The sequence below is a fragment of the Trachurus japonicus genome, chromosome 3 (assembly GCF_045865225.1).
Source record: "Trachurus japonicus isolate A0001 chromosome 3, Traja_1.0".
Classification (NCBI taxonomy): Eukaryota; Metazoa; Chordata; class Actinopteri; order Carangiformes; family Carangidae; genus Trachurus; species Trachurus japonicus.
Window position 1 is genome coordinate 9,838,388 of NC_140909.1, and position 17,437 is coordinate 9,855,824.

Genomic DNA, 17,437 nt, shown 5'->3' on the forward strand with positions numbered 1-17,437 from the left:
TGGTTTTAGACATGCACACAGTTTAAATATCACTTTGTGTAAAATGGAGACAAATAAATGAATTAGGCCTAATTCAGTTAAGCCACTTCCACAGTTTGTGAATGTGAATTCCTGTTATGATTAAATTTTACACCTACGCACATGGTGTTAGTATAAATTAGTTCCACCACTATCTAATGAACTGTATATGTCAAGTCTTTTTTTTTTTACCATCTTTAAATGAATTGGTGTTTTGTTTTGTTTTTTCCAGTCTGTGTTGCTACCTGCATCACATTGCTCTGTGATCTATTGCTTCTGTCTGTCTTCACTGCCTCCCTGCCGATTGTCGAGTGAACTGATTGGAAAACCGGCTTTCACCATAAGCTGAGTTAGAAGAAGTGAGATATGTAAGGCCTATTTTTAAATTATATATATGTATTTAAAATTTTTTAAAGCATATTCAAAGCCATTTTCATGCCAGTTAATTAATAATAATAATTTAAAAAAGCTCTTCTGAATGCTCTACCTGTCTGAATATACACAGATTGTCCTAAAAACCTGAGTTATCCTGAGGTAATCATGAGAATGGACTTGAAACTCTTTGAACTGAAGATAAGTAGCCGACTGATAGGTGTTCAGTGAGAGCTGCCAGCTTAAGAAAAAATAAATCCTTACCCTAAAACCCTTTCCTCCTTCATCCTGTAGCTAATGTTGTCCAGTCCAGCCCAGTTATATCAACTTCAACAAGTTAGAACAAGAGAAGACAAACTGTTTGATGTGTCAATATGCAGCCTAAACTTTGACCTCTCAGATTAAGCTAACGTGGCCTTTTTCACAGCAAGTATGTGGCAGCAGGAAAAAGCACAGATGTCAATGTCATTAATAACATTAACCATGGCTGTGCACCAGTTGTAACTGTGCATGCAAATTTAATGTAACACCTGTGTCTCTGCTGCTATGACAACTCAGAGTGTATTCAGGATGTACGCAGGTAAACTCACACATTTACATGCACGTAGAGGTAATGTTTAATAGGATAAATAAACACACATTGAAGGAACCAACAACTAACGCACACCCTCCACATGAAAGTAACAAAGTCTGTGCCCACCCTAGAGTCACAAACACAAACATTTGCACACACACACACACACACACACACACACACACACACACATACACACAAAGCAACTAATCATCACAGTCTGGTAACCTATCACGCCTGAGGAAATAGAAAGGTTTTCGGTTTGCTTAACCTGGGCACATTTTTGTCTGAGCTCCTGTTACACACTGTGACTGAGGATTGCACAATTTTTTTTTGATTAGCACAATGAATTTTCAGATGGAAGGCACACATGCATTTGTGCAAACACCAGCTTGCATTATGTAGCCTGAAATAAAGAAATAAAAAAATATGTGACCTCAAAATGAACGTCTGTCATCCATAGACTATAGAGGTGCAATCTCACATGCCTTTATAGAGTAAAACTCATTGTTCGAAGAGGTAGTGCTTTTGTTTTATGTGATCACTTGTAAGAAATTGTCCATAAGAGTGCTTTTATACTTTTCTTGAATGTTTTGTTTACATTTTACATCTCCTTTACTTGGTTAAATAATAATCCTGTAATCAACAATAATTTTTATAGCATATAGCTAAAGTAAACAGGTGCACAAGTTTAGCCATTGTTCTTTGGCTGAGCAGACTCTGTGACATAAACAGGCAGGCCTACTTTGTTTGTGGCTTGAACCGTAGCCTATATAACACTATTGTGACAGCTTTAATTTGAATGAGTACTATGTCTATGCAAAGACTTGTGAAGGGAGGAATTACGATCCGTGTGTAAGGATGAATGGGATCTGTTGCAGTGTTTGCAGCCTCACAGCAGCATTTGACATTGTTAAGTTTACAATTTTCTTCAAAATACCAAAATCCATGTTTCATTGGCCAGCATGGTTTGTTAAAGGTAAAGACAATACTTCATAACGGGATGAATTAACTGTTGATTTGTTGGTCTTTCAGTTGGATTCCAACAATAAAACAATAAAATAAAGTTAGACTTCTCCTGTTAGTCTTTCCTTCTCAAATATGATTTGTTGTTATAAAGTGATTATTCACAGGCGACAGTTCATTCAAGTTTCCACCTACACACCTGTGTCACTAAGGCTGAGATTCCACTGGAGGGTGCTGCACACCATTAAAGTCCATTGTGTTATTTTTTAGAACTTACTTAATAGTGTGTGCCTGCCTGTGTGTGTGTGTGTTACATTAGATAGATAGATAGATAGATAGATAGATAGATAGATAGATAGATAGATAGATAGATAGATAGATAGATAGATAGATAGATAGATAGATAGATAGATAGATAGATAGATAGATAATTTATTAGTACAGACTCTGGGTCCAGTTAAAAATACAACAATACAACAACAACAGACAACCACAACATACGGGGTAGCCTAGCAGCCCCTTATTAAAAGACACTTATACCAGTACATTAGTCTACATTTTAAATAATTTGTTTGTGTTTGTGGCAAAGGGGCCAAATCAGAAGAGACTGTGGCAGTGGAGCCTAAAAAAAACCCAATAAGGCTAGTACATTTTTAAATGGAAATTAAAATGTGAAAAAACATTTGTGTTTTGATTATATTTTGTAAATGCTGTGATTTTATTTTATATAGCCCTATAGAAACCACAAAGACAAAACCATAACCATAGTGCGAAATACGGGGGGGTTTGGGGGGGTCGGACCCCCCCGATTAACCCCTTGAGACCCCCTGAAAGACTCAAAAGCAAAATCTGAGGGGGGTCTCAATCTAAGATTTAAGATCACCATGTCCAGTATTCATAATTCAAAACATTTATTCGTTTAACATTAAGCTGAACCGTGTCACCTGCGCATTATGCAAATTAGCCATGTGCGCCAGCCCAGCGCAGGAGTCGAGCCCACTCGCTATCAGAACAGAGGATCCCGTTCCTCTCCACCCTCTGCCGAAGAAAATGAAGTTGAGGCCGAGTGCTCTGAAGACGTAGCCGCAGCCCCTGCTGCTGGCACTGGTGATTGGCCGCTTTTCTTTTTTTTTTTTTTTTTTTTTTTACACCTAAGCAGGTGGGGTAATGGAAATACCGCAACCCTTGGCTTGACATTAAGGCAGGAAAATAACTTGAGGTAAGAGGCTAGCCTGCTTCAGCATACTATGGCCTGAACCCCCAGTGGTGTTGTTTGGCCAGGCGCCTGTTGTGAGCTATTTGTCTGTGCTTTTTCAATTTTCATGATGGCCCGTTATACGAATGTGATTTGTGGATGTGTTCAATGCTGTGTTTAAACGTATTTGCTAGATGGATGGTTAGATAAGGCTACATGATCGGTCATAGTTGCAGGCTGAGGATCTCGTGCACATAATTGCACGTCAGTCTCCGATCTCCAGATGTATACAGTTGGTTGTTATTCGAGTGCACGAGTTTGGTGTCTTTCATTCATTTTAATTGTTGTATTTTATTTATTGTCTATTCGTTTCTGCATTGCCCTGATCGCGCCAGTCTCCTATACCTGGCATTTATTCATTGTTCAAGTGCGCCAGTGTGGTGCCAATTATTGTCTTTTATTTATTTGAATTATCGTCTATTTATTGTCAATTACTTTCTGCATTGTAATGCACAACTTTGCCTCTCCTTTTTAGGCTATAGGCCAATTTTCTTGGCTTATTGTAATGTTATAGTCCTACTTTATAAAAAGAAAAAAAAATAACGGTATTGCGCAACAATCGCGAGTTAGGGACCCCCCCGAATATTGATGGGTATTTCGCACACTGACCATAACCAAAACCAAACAAAATCTATACATATATACATCTATTTACACAATTGAATTGGAAAATAGGGGTTATTATTTCAAATAATCATAATGAGGTTTTTAATTAATTGTAAATGTCTTGTGTTTTTATAGCTTTTCCGTTTTTATTTCCATACTATGAAGCTAGTGTTTGAATGTTGGCTATTCTATGAATTTCTATCTTAAATTCTTGAATCTTTGGTCTTTTTGAGGACCATTTACATTTAGGAATGTCTATTTTCCATATATATATATATATTTGAAAGCATAAGTAAAGTATTGAAAGTTTTGTGTTTGTTTTTTTCCCCCTAGAGATTTTTTTTTTCTTGCGTTTTCCGGTGTTTGACCCTTCCGGCGCACGGTAGCAGTGATGTGGCTCAGAAAGTAATCTTCCACGTCACTAGGAAGTGGTGGAGAGAGACAGCTCACGAAGGAAGGGAGCGTTTCTTTTTTACAGATGTGAATATCCAAAAACTGGATATCGAAGGCCACTTCGGAGGATAAGAGTCGTGCAATAGGTAAATGATGTATCTTTGTTTTAATCAACAAACAACGATGTGTTAATTTCCTCAGCCGCGGTGGTAACACAGCTAAGACAGCTAGCTAAGGTGACTGTCCTCCATTTCATTGAAGCTAAGCTACCGCTAGCTGCCATTAAGTTAGTTAGCATTGATATATTTCGTTTAAACAAAGTTCACATAATCTTTCAAATAATCGACCACCTTACTGGTGTTTTGGGTTTTGATGAGGTTTTGTCGCACAGCTGATGTTGCTAACACAAGAAACGCCATCGAGGCTTTTATCGCTGACAGTAGCTGCAGTGTTGTGCCGATGGTGCTAACGCTGCGTGTCACTATGTCTTAACCTGCTGCAAAAATATAACACTATCATTAATGTTTTTATTAACTTATGCTATTTATTTTTTGGTTTTACAGTGACTGCTACTGACAACAGCATAGTTTTCACGATCAAAATCAACAGAAAATACAGGATGATATCCGGTATTATGTAAACATAACCTTCATTCTGAACTGAAAATAAACCATAACCACAATGTAAAATGCTCTATTATACTTGTAAGTCCTGAAATAGAAATTAAACTTAGGCATAAACAGGTAAGTATGATCAGGAATACGTCCTTTCAGTATCAAAAGGTAGCAAAACAGTATATTTGATTAACCAAAAAACATGAATTATTGAAGATGAATATTTATAAGCTGTTGGGAAATGATTTCGACAGTGTTTTAGATATTCTTCATTGGGGTTTGTGTGTAAGACCTTAATCCCTAAAGTAAGACGTAAGTGCATAGGTCAAATAGATGTTGTGGCCTTGTGTAAAGTATAGAATTTCCCATTGAGTTGCTCTTGAGTAGAGGTATAGGCCTACCTGTATTTAAACAGAAGTGTTGAAGTGTCAGATGTAATATCAGGAATAAATTAACACTAAATACAGAAAATATAATTATCCAACTTAATCATTTGTTAATCATCCAACTTTTTAAAGCAAACTATAGGAGAGAATGAATGAAATGATGTATAAAATGAATATAAAAACCTTTCCGTTAGATAATTCACTTGTCCTGTTGATATAAACAAATCATTTTCAAATTTGTTGACCCAGTGGAATAGAACAGAATAAACAGACACGTTATGTCACATTATGGTAGAAGTTTGTTTGCGTTGTTCACTGTTTTGCAAAGTAATCTTCTGAAAGGATGGGTTCACATATTCTCAAATCTGCAACAGTCATGTATTAATATGGCACATTGAAACACTTGTAATGATTATAATAAATAAATGCAGTAAATCACCATGGTCATACAAGACTGTAAGGAATTACTGAGGCAACTTCATGTTAGAGTTAAAATGGCAAAGTTTCATGCTGCTGTTTCACCTGTTGTAACAAGACAAACACAGACAGGGACAACACATTCTCAACTATTTAGAGTTTGCATTTCACCTGACATGTGTTTCTTTAAGAAGACTATGAAATAATTATTCAGACAAACCTAAGAGACTGTGTTTAACAATGAGCCAATGTGCTGCAGACTTTGAAGTTTAATCCAAGAAGAGGATAGGTATTTACCTTACCTAAAAGAAAGACCTGTCAGTGGCATCTTGATGACTGCTCTGGGTTTTGAAATGATGATGTTAAGATCTGTCCGGCCCCATTTTATTCAGATTCACTTGGTTCAGTCTGTGTGGTTGTCTTTGTAGTTACAGAGTACATTCGCTACCTGTGTATTTATGCATCTGTGTAAATGTTTTTTTCCACCATTTCTCAAATCTCCTCCTCTCTCTCCCACAGGTGTTATCCTGTAAGCAACATTCATTGGGATTCTCTGAAACGGACACAGGCCCAGCTGCAAAATGACGGCTGCAGAGAACGTTTGTTACACTCTGATCAATGTCGCGTCTGACTCGGAGCCGCCCTCCGAAGTCAGCCTGAAGACTGACCTGGGTAAATATTCTGTGGCCAGTGTTAAGTCTTCTTAGCTGACAAGTTACTGAAGGGAGTTTATATTATTGGCATAAAAAAACAAATGATTCAACAAATTCTCTGAAAAAACAGTTGAAAAGATTATAATAATCGTCTTTCTACAGAAAAGGGGGAGATCAAGGCAAAGACGGAAGCTCTGAAGAAGGTCATCATCATGATCCTGAACGGTGAGAAGTTGCCTGGACTCCTGATGACCATCATCCGCTTCGTGCTGCCGCTTCAGGATCACACCATCAAGAAGCTGCTGCTGGTTTTCTGGGAGATTGTCCCCAAAACAACTCCAGACGGCAAGCTGCTTCAGGAGATGATCCTGGTCTGTGACGCCTACAGAAAGGTAAGCTACCTGACATGAAGTGAGATGAATGGGTAGCTGAACAGTTTTGCAGGGCTGTCTCCCTCCTAAATCTGAATTAGCCGTAGGGATGGGACTTTTTGTCGACAAAACGACCGACATTCGACACATGCTCCCCTCGACAAAAAAAATAGAGTGTCGACATGTCGAGGGGGCGGGGCTTGTGGGATTTCCATGTGTAAATTGCATTTTGTCAATATTTCCTACTCAAATAAACAGCAGAAAGTGCCACTTTTCCCCTAATGAAATAAAATATTTTAAATAAAACAAATCCACTTTTTCTAAATGGGATAGCTACTTGACCCTCATTCCACTTCACATGTGACGGGAGCGTGCGCACATGTTGACAGGCGACAGAGTCAAGAGATCAGCTGTCCGGGCTCTCTGCAGTCTCAGGTGATGGTGCGCTGTTGATGATGAGTCTGGGTCCGCAAAAAGGGCAAAACAGGTGGATGCAATGGTTGCATTCTTCGTAGAGGACCGTGGACATGCACGAAAAAAAAAAAAGAAACTGAATGCGTGCTCCCTCGTCCTCTCGTGCCGACAGCAGCGTTAATAAACCACAACAAAAGCACGTGTAGCCCCCCGCGCATATCTGCTGCTGCTGTTAAAAAAAAGGGCCGACAATTCGACAAAAAGTCGATACATGGGCCTCGACAATCGATTTTCCAAATCCCGTGTCGTTCCCATCCCTAATTAGCAGTCACTAATATTTGGTCCAAAAGCTGTAGTAACAGTATAACCACTAAAATGTTTCACAAATATTTATTCTTCGATTTCAGGATCTCCAGCATCCCAACGAGTTCATCCGCGGCTCCACTCTGCGTTTTCTGTGCAAGCTGAAGGAGTCCGAGCTGCTCGAGCCGCTCATGCCAGCCATCCGGGCCTGCCTGGAGCACCGTCACAGCTACGTGCGCCGTAACGCCGTCCTGGCCATCTACACCATCTACAGGTACAGACAGTTCAGGATCTTGCGCCTCCATTCATTAAGTGAACAACAAGCAGCTGATGCTGATTTTCCCTTTTGTGTAGGAACTTTGAACATCTCATCCCCGATGCTCCAGAGTTGATCCATGATTTCCTTGTCAATGAGAAAGATGCCAGCTGTAAGAGAAACGCTTTCATGATGCTGATTCATGCCGATCAGGTCTGTAGCTCATCGCTCTTTTCTAACCTTTTCTACAATCGAGTGCCACCAAAACCAATTCCTGTCATAGAAGCCTAACCTACATCATGTGGTTGTCATATCTACATCATACAGGATCGAGCTCTGGATTACCTCAGCACATGTATCGACCAGGTTCACACGTTTGGTGACATCCTTCAGTTGGTCATCGTGGAGCTGATTTACAAAGTGAGTCGATGCCTTAACCAGTCTAATTGAAGCATGTAATTGTATTTATGTATGATTTAGTTTGAATGTGTATGAAGCATGAGGGTTGCCAGGGGTGGGGGCTGCCTTTAAAGGGATAGTTCACCCAAAATTCAAATTTCACTCATTATCTACTCACCCTCATGTCGACTAAAGGTTGGGAGAAGTTTCAGAGTCCTCCGTGCCTCCTCTGAGTTACAGCGGGGCTCCGTGCAGCAGTGCATGTCCATATGACGGTTGCGAACGGGGCTCACTTTTCTTCGTCCAAAAAGACACACCAAAAAAACATCCAAATACCTCCATAGTGCTCGTCTGTAATGTCCCTCTTGTATTGAAGCCCCAACATGAGAAATTGTTCCGAAAAAAATTAAATAAGTCTATATTTTAAGCTTGTTTGTAGCGGAAGCTCCCAGCACTGCTCTTCCTGGTCCATCCAAATCGCGCGAGATTTGGACGGTTTGAATTTTGGGTGAACTATCACTTTAAGTTGTAAGATCAGTGTTTTATTTTTATTTTTATCAATGTTCTATTTTATTTTTATTTTTTCAGATTTTTTTTTTCTTCATCCTATCTATCTGTTTCTCCTTTTTACTTTCTTAAACAGACTATTAATTTGTTTATGCCATATCTGTGACATTTGAAATGTTTGTGAAGATATGTTAAAACAAGTTCTTTTTAAAAATCTAAAAAAAAAAGCAACAACTAGTCTTAGACTTAATTGAAGATATACAGGACAACAGGTTTCCACAGGAGAGCTGCATTAGTGTGTTAACTCTTGGTGTGTTTGCTCTTCGTCAGGTTTGTCATGCTAACCCCTCTGAGCGCGCTCGCTTCATCCGCTGCATCTACAACCTGCTGCAGTCGTCCAGCCCTGCTGTCAAGTACGAGGCCGCTGGCACGCTTGTAACTCTCTCCAGTGCTCCCACAGCCATCAAGGTACATCACCAAGAGCCATATATGTATACTGTTATACGTATACTGTTTAGACAGCACTGATATTGTACTACATTTGACCTAATGGCAGTCATGTCTTATTTATTCTTTGTGACTCCAGGCTGCTGCCCAGTGCTACATTGATTTGATCATCAAGGAGAGCGACAACAACGTGAAGCTGATTGTTCTTGATCGGTTGATTGAACTCAAGGAGCATCCGACCCACGAGCGTGTACTCCAGGTACTTTGAATTACGTCTGTGTTGAGTCCAGTGATTTTCAACCTTGGGGTCGAGACCCCACGTGGGGTCGCCTGGAATTCAAATGGGGTCGCCTGAAATGTCTAGTAATTGATAAAAAAAAATTACTGATATATTTCTTTTTAACTAATGATTAAAAACGCCACACACAATCTTAAACAACTGCATCTATACTCTCGTATATACGTAAATCGAGTTCAAATAAATAGCAGCATATAAAAATATCTGAGCTGGTGCATCTTGATTGATGGGTCGCCAGAAATTTGTGATGTCAAAATGGGATCACGAGCCAAATAAGGTTGGGAACCACTGGTTTAGTCCTTCTTATTAACCGTAAAGACCATTGCCTTCTTTATCAAAACATGTATTATTAAAAAGATCTTTAGCCAAAATTTTAGCCCTATTGAAAATAATAAATAGACCTTTCACCCATCAAACGTAAACAAGCTGTACTTTAAAAAATATACAGAATAGAAAACAGAAAGCATCTGGTAAACATCATATTTTACAATCAACTCTGTTCAGACTAAAATTAATTGTCACCAATGCTTTTTAATCCAGGACCTTGTGATGGACATCCTGCGTGTTCTCAGCACCCCCGACCTGGAAGTCAGGAAGAAGACCTTGCAGCTGGCCCTGGACCTGGTCTCGTCTCGCAACGTGGAAGAGGTCGGTGGCACGGACAGGATATCCATATGTTTGTTGTTGTTTTTCTAGCGTAAACAGAGAAATGGAACGAATGGAAAATAGATTGCAAAAATCAGTGACATTTGTTTGTTTTCCAGTTGGTGATTGTTTTGAAGAAAGAGGTGATCAAGACAAACAACGTGACAGAACATGAAGACACTGACAAGTACAGGCAGCTGTTGGTGCGCACTCTCCACTCGTGCAGCGTCCGCTTCCCTGACATGGCGGCCAACGTCATACCTGTGGTGAGCTTCCTATTATTTCTATACATTGTAAAGAAGATGCTCCTGAAATGTTTTATGTGTTTATAGACGTTTGACAGAAACCCAAATGTTGGTTTATACATAGTTATAATAAGAATATATGAAGCAGTGTCTGTGTGTTGGCTTGGTTTACAGCTGATGGAGTTCCTAAGTGACACTAATGAGGCGGCTGCTGCCGATGTGCTGGAGTTTGTGCGGGAGGCCATTCAGAGATTTGACAGCTTGAGACCCCTCATCATTGAGAAGATGCTGGAAGTCTTTCACGCCATCAAAACTGTCAAGTAAGCACGTTCGGCGGTTTATTATGCAGAGCCAGGAATAATCTTTTCGTTTTCTCTTGTAATGGTTATAAAAGCAGCCTGTTTGATTTAGAGTCATAAATGGAGCTGATTACCCGATTTCAGTTTATTGCATCATCTGTTGGGAACTCGTTTTTATCAAAAATAATAGAGGTTAAGTGGCTCGAGAGGCACGGTGATGTAATAAATAACGAAACAGGATAACTTGAATTTTATCAGCCGTTACCTTATATGAGGAATAAAACTGACGCCTGATTGCAGCTATTTGAACATCATGTTGTAATCTTGTACTTTAGTCATGTTTGTGACCTTTGTCTCCACGTTCATGTTTCTACAGGATCTACAGGGGAGCGCTGTGGATCCTGGGAGAATACTGCAGCACCAAGGATGACATCCAGAGTGTGATGACAGAAGTACGCAGGTCTTTGGGAGAGGTATGCTTGTTTATTTGCGTTGTTGTCGTATCAACAGTCCAGTTAGTCCCAACTTAAATATGATTATCACAAACATCTGACCTGTGTGTGTGTGTTTTAACTTGGACAGATCCCGATTGTAGAAAATGAGATTAAGAAGGAGACGGGGGAGGTGAAGCCGGAGGATGAAGTGAGTGCAGCTCCGGCTCAGAAGCTGGTGACGGAGATGGGCACCTACGTGACGCAGAGCGCCCTGAGCTCCTCCAGGCCCTCCAAGAAAGAGGAGGACAGGTAAACATTGCTCTTTGTGGAGGAGGTTCAGTATAACTAAAGTATTAAAGGAGAATTACGGCCATTTTTTAACCCCTAAATTGTTTTCCTGATGGTCACCCAGTGGCGGGGGGGAGCAAAAAACGCGACTTAAATTGATGCAGGCAAACCGGAGTTACACCATAGCGGCGCTAGCGATAGCGACAACACTAACCTATGGGGGCAATTCTTTCAACCACAACAAACACTCAAAAAACAATCAAATATCTATGGTACATGACTCGAATTCTTACGAGACACCACTGAACTCAAATAGTGTACAGTATAAACAGTATAAACTTTGTGTTTTTGCATGTAGTCACTCACCCCAGACAGCCGAACTCTGAAACGTCCTGGAAAGACTTTACTATCCGATCGCAGAGCGCCTGCTCTCCCCGCCACAGAAACAAACACTTTTTCCTTGTTGTGATGATTTCTTTACAAAAATGAACAGTTGTCGGACTCAGAGATATTTTCAACATTACCACTGCACTGCTCGACCGTTTATTTATGTAAAGAAATCATCACACAGTACCATAGATATTTGATTGTTTTTTGAGTGTTTGTTGTGCCCCCATAGGTTAGCATTGTTGCTATCCCGAGCGCCATCTCGCCATAGTATAACTCCGGTTTGCCTGCATCAATTTTAGTCGCGTTTTTTGCTCCCCCCAACACTTTATGAGTCAAAAATGGCCGGAATTCTCCTTTAATAGTGTATTTTCACCATCCAGAACACACTCAGTAAACACTGACTCTGTTGTTGCAGACCTCCTCTCAGAGGCTTCCTGATGGATGGAGACTTCTACGTGGCAGCGTCCCTGGCCACGACACTAACCAAAGTGGCCTTGCGCTATGTTGCTATCGTTCAAGACAAAAAGAAACAAAACGTAAGACACCGTCCTGTCGTCACACTCACTGAGAGACAACACCTTTCTAAGAAGTCGATTAACCACCTGCCACGTTTCTCTAATCCCTGCTCTCGTGCTGCCCCTCCCTCCTCCTCTTCCTCCTCCCCCTCCTCCTCCTCCTCAGTCGTTTGTTGCAGAGTCCATGCTGATCATGGTCACTGTGCTGCACCTGGGCAAGTCCTCGCTGCCCAAGAAGCCAATTACAGACGATGATGTGGACCGCATCTCGCTGTGCCTGAAGGTCCTGTCAGAGTGCTCGCCACTTATGAATGACATTTTCAACAAGGAGTGCCGCAAATCCCTGTCACATATGCTGACTGTCAGACTGGAGGAGGAGAAGCTGTCACAGAAGGTAATGACAGTTTAGTGAGAGGATAGTTAACCTCCTGACACCCGTGCACAGCTGTGGCCTCATCACAAGTAAAGTTTGGTGTTAATCGAATTGTTTTAGACGCAGCTGTCATTTCCTAATGTACAGAAATAGTATAGTATGTTTTTGTGTTATTGGCCTCATGCTCCTAAAATAACCACACGTTTCACTTTGCGTCCACAGAAAGAGTCTGAGAAACGTAATGTAACGGTGCAGGCGGACGACCCCATCTCCTTCATGCAGCTCACAGCCAAAAATGAAATGACTTCCAAGGAGGACCAGTTCCAGCTCAGTCTGCTAGCCGCTATGGGCAACACTCAGAGGAAAGAGGCTGCCGACCCCCTGGCTTCAAAACTCAACAAGGTACAGGCCTGCAGGAGTCAAGACAACTAGGGACAAAGTGGGAGACATACCGTAATTTTCGGACTATTGAGCGCACCTGAATATAAGCCGCACCAGCTAAATTTGAAAAGAAAATACATTTTGTACACATATATAGGCCGCACTTGAATATAAGCCACAGGTTTGTCATGAGATATTATTTACACAGAAAGACAGTAGTGAACTATGCAAGTCAGCTCGCTTTTCCACTGTTTTGGTTACTCCTCCTGGTTGCTCCTCTCCATTTCCATTTGCATTTATTTACAACGAAGCCGGCGAAAAATCAATAAATGGAGCTGTGGTTAACGTTACATAACATATACAATGTTACAGCGTGTGTGTTTGTGTAGTATTAACCGTCATAAACAAAAGATTACGGGTTACGGAAGCGTGTTTGTGTTGTGGTGTGCGGAGACGAGAGTTGGGACACCGGGGCGGGCGAAAAAAGTAGCGGCTTATAGTCCGAAAAGTACGGTAGTTTGGTTGTAAATGTCATCTCCACTCAGACACAGAATAAGAATGATTATATTTTTTGGTTCGATTATTTTCTCATTGTTAGAATTATAATGCATGAATGTTTTCAGACCTTAGAGTTAAATCTTCTTCAGAGGACAATGTCTTCGCCATGAATATAATTCATTTTGATGAAAGGACAAAGAGCTATGAATCCTTTTTAAGTCCTTGTCATGCAGCTGTAGTGCTACACAAATGAATGACAAAAACCCTTCATTTTTTTTACTGTGAATAATATCTGCATTTTTATAAGTGGTTATTAAGTGTGATTCCTTTTTGCCACATCCAGGTGACTCAGCTCACAGGCTTCTCGGACCCAGTGTATGCTGAAGCCTACGTTCACGTCAACCAGTATGACATCGTGTTGGATGTGCTGGTGGTCAACCAAACCAGTGATACTCTCCAGAACTGCACCCTCGAGCTGGCCACTTTAGGTTAGTCCGCTTTATTTCTCACCGCACTTAGACGAATGTGCTGCAGGTTCAAGGCCGTCACATCTGTATGCGCATTTTCATTAAACTGAGTTTTAACCTCTCCACAGGTGATCTCAAGTTGGTCGAGAAACCTTCACCTCTAACTCTGGCTCCTCACGATTTTGCAAACATCAAGGCCAACGTCAAGGTGGCTTCTACTGAAAACGGCATTATATTCGGCAACATTGGTAAGAAACGTGTATTTCTCATATCACTTTAGTCATGTTGTGTGTGTTTTACTTTTTGTAACCTCAAAAAAACTGTTTTGCAGCTATTTGTTAAACATTTCAGTTTCATATTTCGGGGGCAAAATAGAAAATGGTTTGACGTCCAGGGAAGAAATACAGTATTTTAGATAATATTGTTAACACTGTGTACATGACTGCTGCCTGTTGATGACACAGTAATGATTCTGATTAGGGCTGGGCAATTAATCGAAAAATAATTGTAACCGAGATTCGGAGCCTCAAACCAACGTAATCCTGCCCGTGTCAATTATTTCGGTTTATTCTCTCCCTACTGATGCACCGTCACCTGAAAAACACACACCTGGCTGTGTACAGTCACGTGACACCATGCCATCCAGCGACAACAATGACGACACTGTAATCGGTCATTTATTGTAATCGAGGCAAAAGGTTAAATTAATCGTGATTTAGATTTTTGCCATAATCACCCTAATTCTGATTGATGGAACAGTCGGCAAGCAGTTTTTTAAAATATATTTGATAACATTGCGCTAAGAACTCATAACAACCAACACAATGCAGGGAGAAATGCACAAACGTTCAATAAGCAAGGTGATTTACTTCACCAGACCCATGCTTGTGTTTTGACAAGTTGACAAATGATGGGTGAATATTTGCCCATAGAGTTTGCATGTCACTTTCTGAGAATGCCCTCCTGAAATACTGTCTTTTATCTAATGGTGTAAGCAATGTTTCGCTTCTTGTGGTGTAGGAATAGTTTTCCTGCACCCAGTCAATCAGAACTAGGTCAATTAAGATTCATCTCATTGACTATATGAGAATAGTCCTAATTTGATCAGAGCACGTTTTTCTCATGGTTTGGGATGTTTGATTCTTTGGTTACAGTCTACGATGTGTCGGGAGCTGCTAGCGACAGAAACTGCGTCGTCCTCAGCGACATCCACATTGACATCATGGACTACATCCAGCCAGCCTCCTGCACCGACGCAGAGTTCAGACAGATGTGGGCAGAGTTTGAATGGGAAAACAAGGTAAACTTGGCCTTTCTGCTTTGTAACTAGTGTATGAAAGTAATTCTAACATGTTAATTCTATTTTAAAGGGGTTTACCTTCAACAAATCAATAACAGTATTTAATAAAATATGAAATTGCAAAAAATTGATTGGGTTCCTAAATGGTCTTTGTTTGTCGTAGGTGACGGTTAACACCAATATCACTGATCTGAACGAATACCTCCAACACATCCTCAAGTCGACCAACATGAAGTGTCTCACTCCAGAGAAGGTTTGTTTGTTTGTTTGTTTATTTCACATATCAAAAAGTTAAAAAAGATATAACATATAAAATCCAACACAATGTGAAGGAGAAATGCCAAAAAAAAAACCCTCCAGGGGCTTGTGGGGTGGCATTCTCCGACTACAGTTCTAAGCTAATGAGCATACATTTGTGAAGTACAAAAACCGTTCATACATAATAAATACAAACATGGTTTAACATGATTTAACATTGTACAATGCAATACAAAAGCTTGATAAACATATGATAAAAAAATAAAATAATCCCAGTTTAGATAGGCAGACCATGTGGAAAGTATTGACTGGTTAGCAGAAGTGACTTTAGTGCTCTCCTAAATTGTTGTAAAGATAAGTTTAAAAAATGTGCAGGTAATAAATTCCATATTCTAGGCCCACGAAAAAGTATACAGAAGTGTGATTGGGAGGTACAACAATATTGGGTTCTAAGGTTGGTATGAGATAGAAGATACAGCAGGTTGACAGGACTTATTAATATGAATGAAATAAGCAGCTAAGACTTCACTGATGGTTCATTTAGGGAAAAACCACATATAGCCTTTGCAGTGGTCCGATAAGAGCGGATACTGTTGTTGTGCAATATTTCATTCTCAACATGTTTTTCTCTCGCTCTGTTAAACCAGGCGCTGTCTGGCTTCTGCGGCTTCATGGCTGCCAACCTTTATGCCCGTTCTATCTTTGGAGAAGACGCCCTGGCTAATGTCAGCATCGAGAAGCCCATCCACCTGGGGCCCGAGGCACCTGTCAACGGACACATACGCATTAGAGCCAAAAGTCAGGTGGGTCACAGCTGCTGCACCTTAAAGTAAAGGCTCGGTTTGAATTTATTTGCCCTCAACTCAAGCAGAGCCACCGCTTCATCTTTTGGAAAACGATAACATTTTAACCTGATATCTCATCGAAAGAATCATCAGACTGAATGGAAGAGGAAGCATTACCTGGATGTATCCAATCTGTTATTATTATTATTATATAGAGTCTTTTGTAATAAATCCTGTCTCCTTCTTCACACAGGGGATGGCCTTGAGCCTCGGTGACAAGATCAACCTCTCCCAGAAGAAGACAAATGTCTGAGACAACTCTGACCCAGCTGATCCCTCTGACTTTCTAAAAGTCGCCTGCTGTTCTCTTGTATCACCCGTTTTACAGCCTCTTCATCACAGCAAGTTAAGAACTTCATGTGGTCAGTTGCTACCGTGCTGTTTGTGTCTTCTTCTTTTCTTTTTTTTTTTTTTTACACACATCACTTCTGTCTAAAAAAACTACATCTCAGTCATGTCCCCTGTCCTGTTTCTTTTCAATAAACATATGTATTAAAAGAAGGAAGTCTTAATGACTCATGCTGTGGTCACTGAGATCTCTTATTGCAATGTTGGACATTTTTCATCACTGTATACTTATTTTTCTTTTGTTCTCATAATTTCAGTTTAGCAGGAAATACATTCATGTGCCTTTTTAAAACTTTACATCTAATATCCCTCATTAAAAGGCAGTTTGAAGGGTAACACCAACTGCTATGAACAGCCCCTATTTGAGCAATATCTCCTGGAAAGTTGTGCTGTATTATTAGATCTTTGGGAAGTGGTTTCAAAAAGAGTATGCTACTGTTATCTAAAGGTGATTGTGTCTCAAAGTGAAAGGACTCCTGCCTGGAGCTCCTGCTGTGTCCAGCTTCATAGCTCTGGGCTCTAATTAGAATTCCTCAGATGCCTTTTAGTGATATATTGCCCAGCGTGAAGCTGATTGGTATTTGTTCTGGCAGAAAGTGACATCAAATGACATCATGGGGACTCAAAAACACATACGAATCATAGGCAGTGTCTTTAACCCAGGATAATATCTTCATTTCAAAGGTACTTTCAAAGCCATCTGCAGTTTTCTTTTTTTTCCTTTTTTTTTATGCTGGCACCGTGATAATGAGATGGAGATGGATTAGTGCTGGCACAGACCTACCTACCTACTCCACCTGCCCTCCTCCTCTTTATAATTTATAACTAAAGGGACATTTCTGGGAATATGCCAGATTAAAAGGTCACAACCCTGGTCAAGCATTTACAGTATCTGTGAAATC

General features: G+C 40.4%; 1 protein-coding gene across 1 annotated transcript; it reads left to right on the top strand.

The window, feature by feature from the left end:
- Positions 1-4,211: 4,211 nt before the first annotated feature.
- Positions 4,212-16,688, top strand: copb1 (COPI coat complex subunit beta 1). The gene is made up of 22 exons (XM_085760374.1): positions 4,212-4,330; positions 6,121-6,273; positions 6,417-6,646; positions 7,447-7,616; positions 7,697-7,811; positions 7,926-8,018; positions 8,835-8,972; positions 9,091-9,210; positions 9,790-9,897; positions 10,014-10,160; positions 10,314-10,459; positions 10,815-10,911; positions 11,021-11,181; positions 11,966-12,086; positions 12,232-12,459; positions 12,661-12,840; positions 13,661-13,805; positions 13,913-14,032; positions 14,939-15,084; positions 15,248-15,337; positions 15,990-16,145; positions 16,381-16,688. The coding sequence occupies exons 2-22, from the start codon at positions 6,183-6,185 to the stop codon at positions 16,438-16,440; spliced, it is 2,862 nt and encodes a 953-aa protein (XP_085616500.1). The 5' UTR covers positions 4,212-4,330; positions 6,121-6,182; the 3' UTR covers positions 16,441-16,688.
- The last annotated feature ends 749 nt before the right edge of the window (positions 16,689-17,437 follow it).

Bases quoted from the DNA above. Each gene is read 5' to 3' on its own strand.
- copb1 (XM_085760374.1), top strand. From the start codon at position 6,183: ATGACGGCTGCAGAGAACGTTTGTTACACTCTGATCAATGTCGCGTCT. The intron at 10,912-11,020 runs GTATGCTTGTTT...TAACTTGGACAG, and splicing joins TACGCAGGTCTTTGGGAGAG to ATCCCGATTGTAGAAAATGA. The intron at 14,033-14,938 runs GTAAGAAACGTG...CTTTGGTTACAG, and splicing joins CATTATATTCGGCAACATTG to TCTACGATGTGTCGGGAGCT.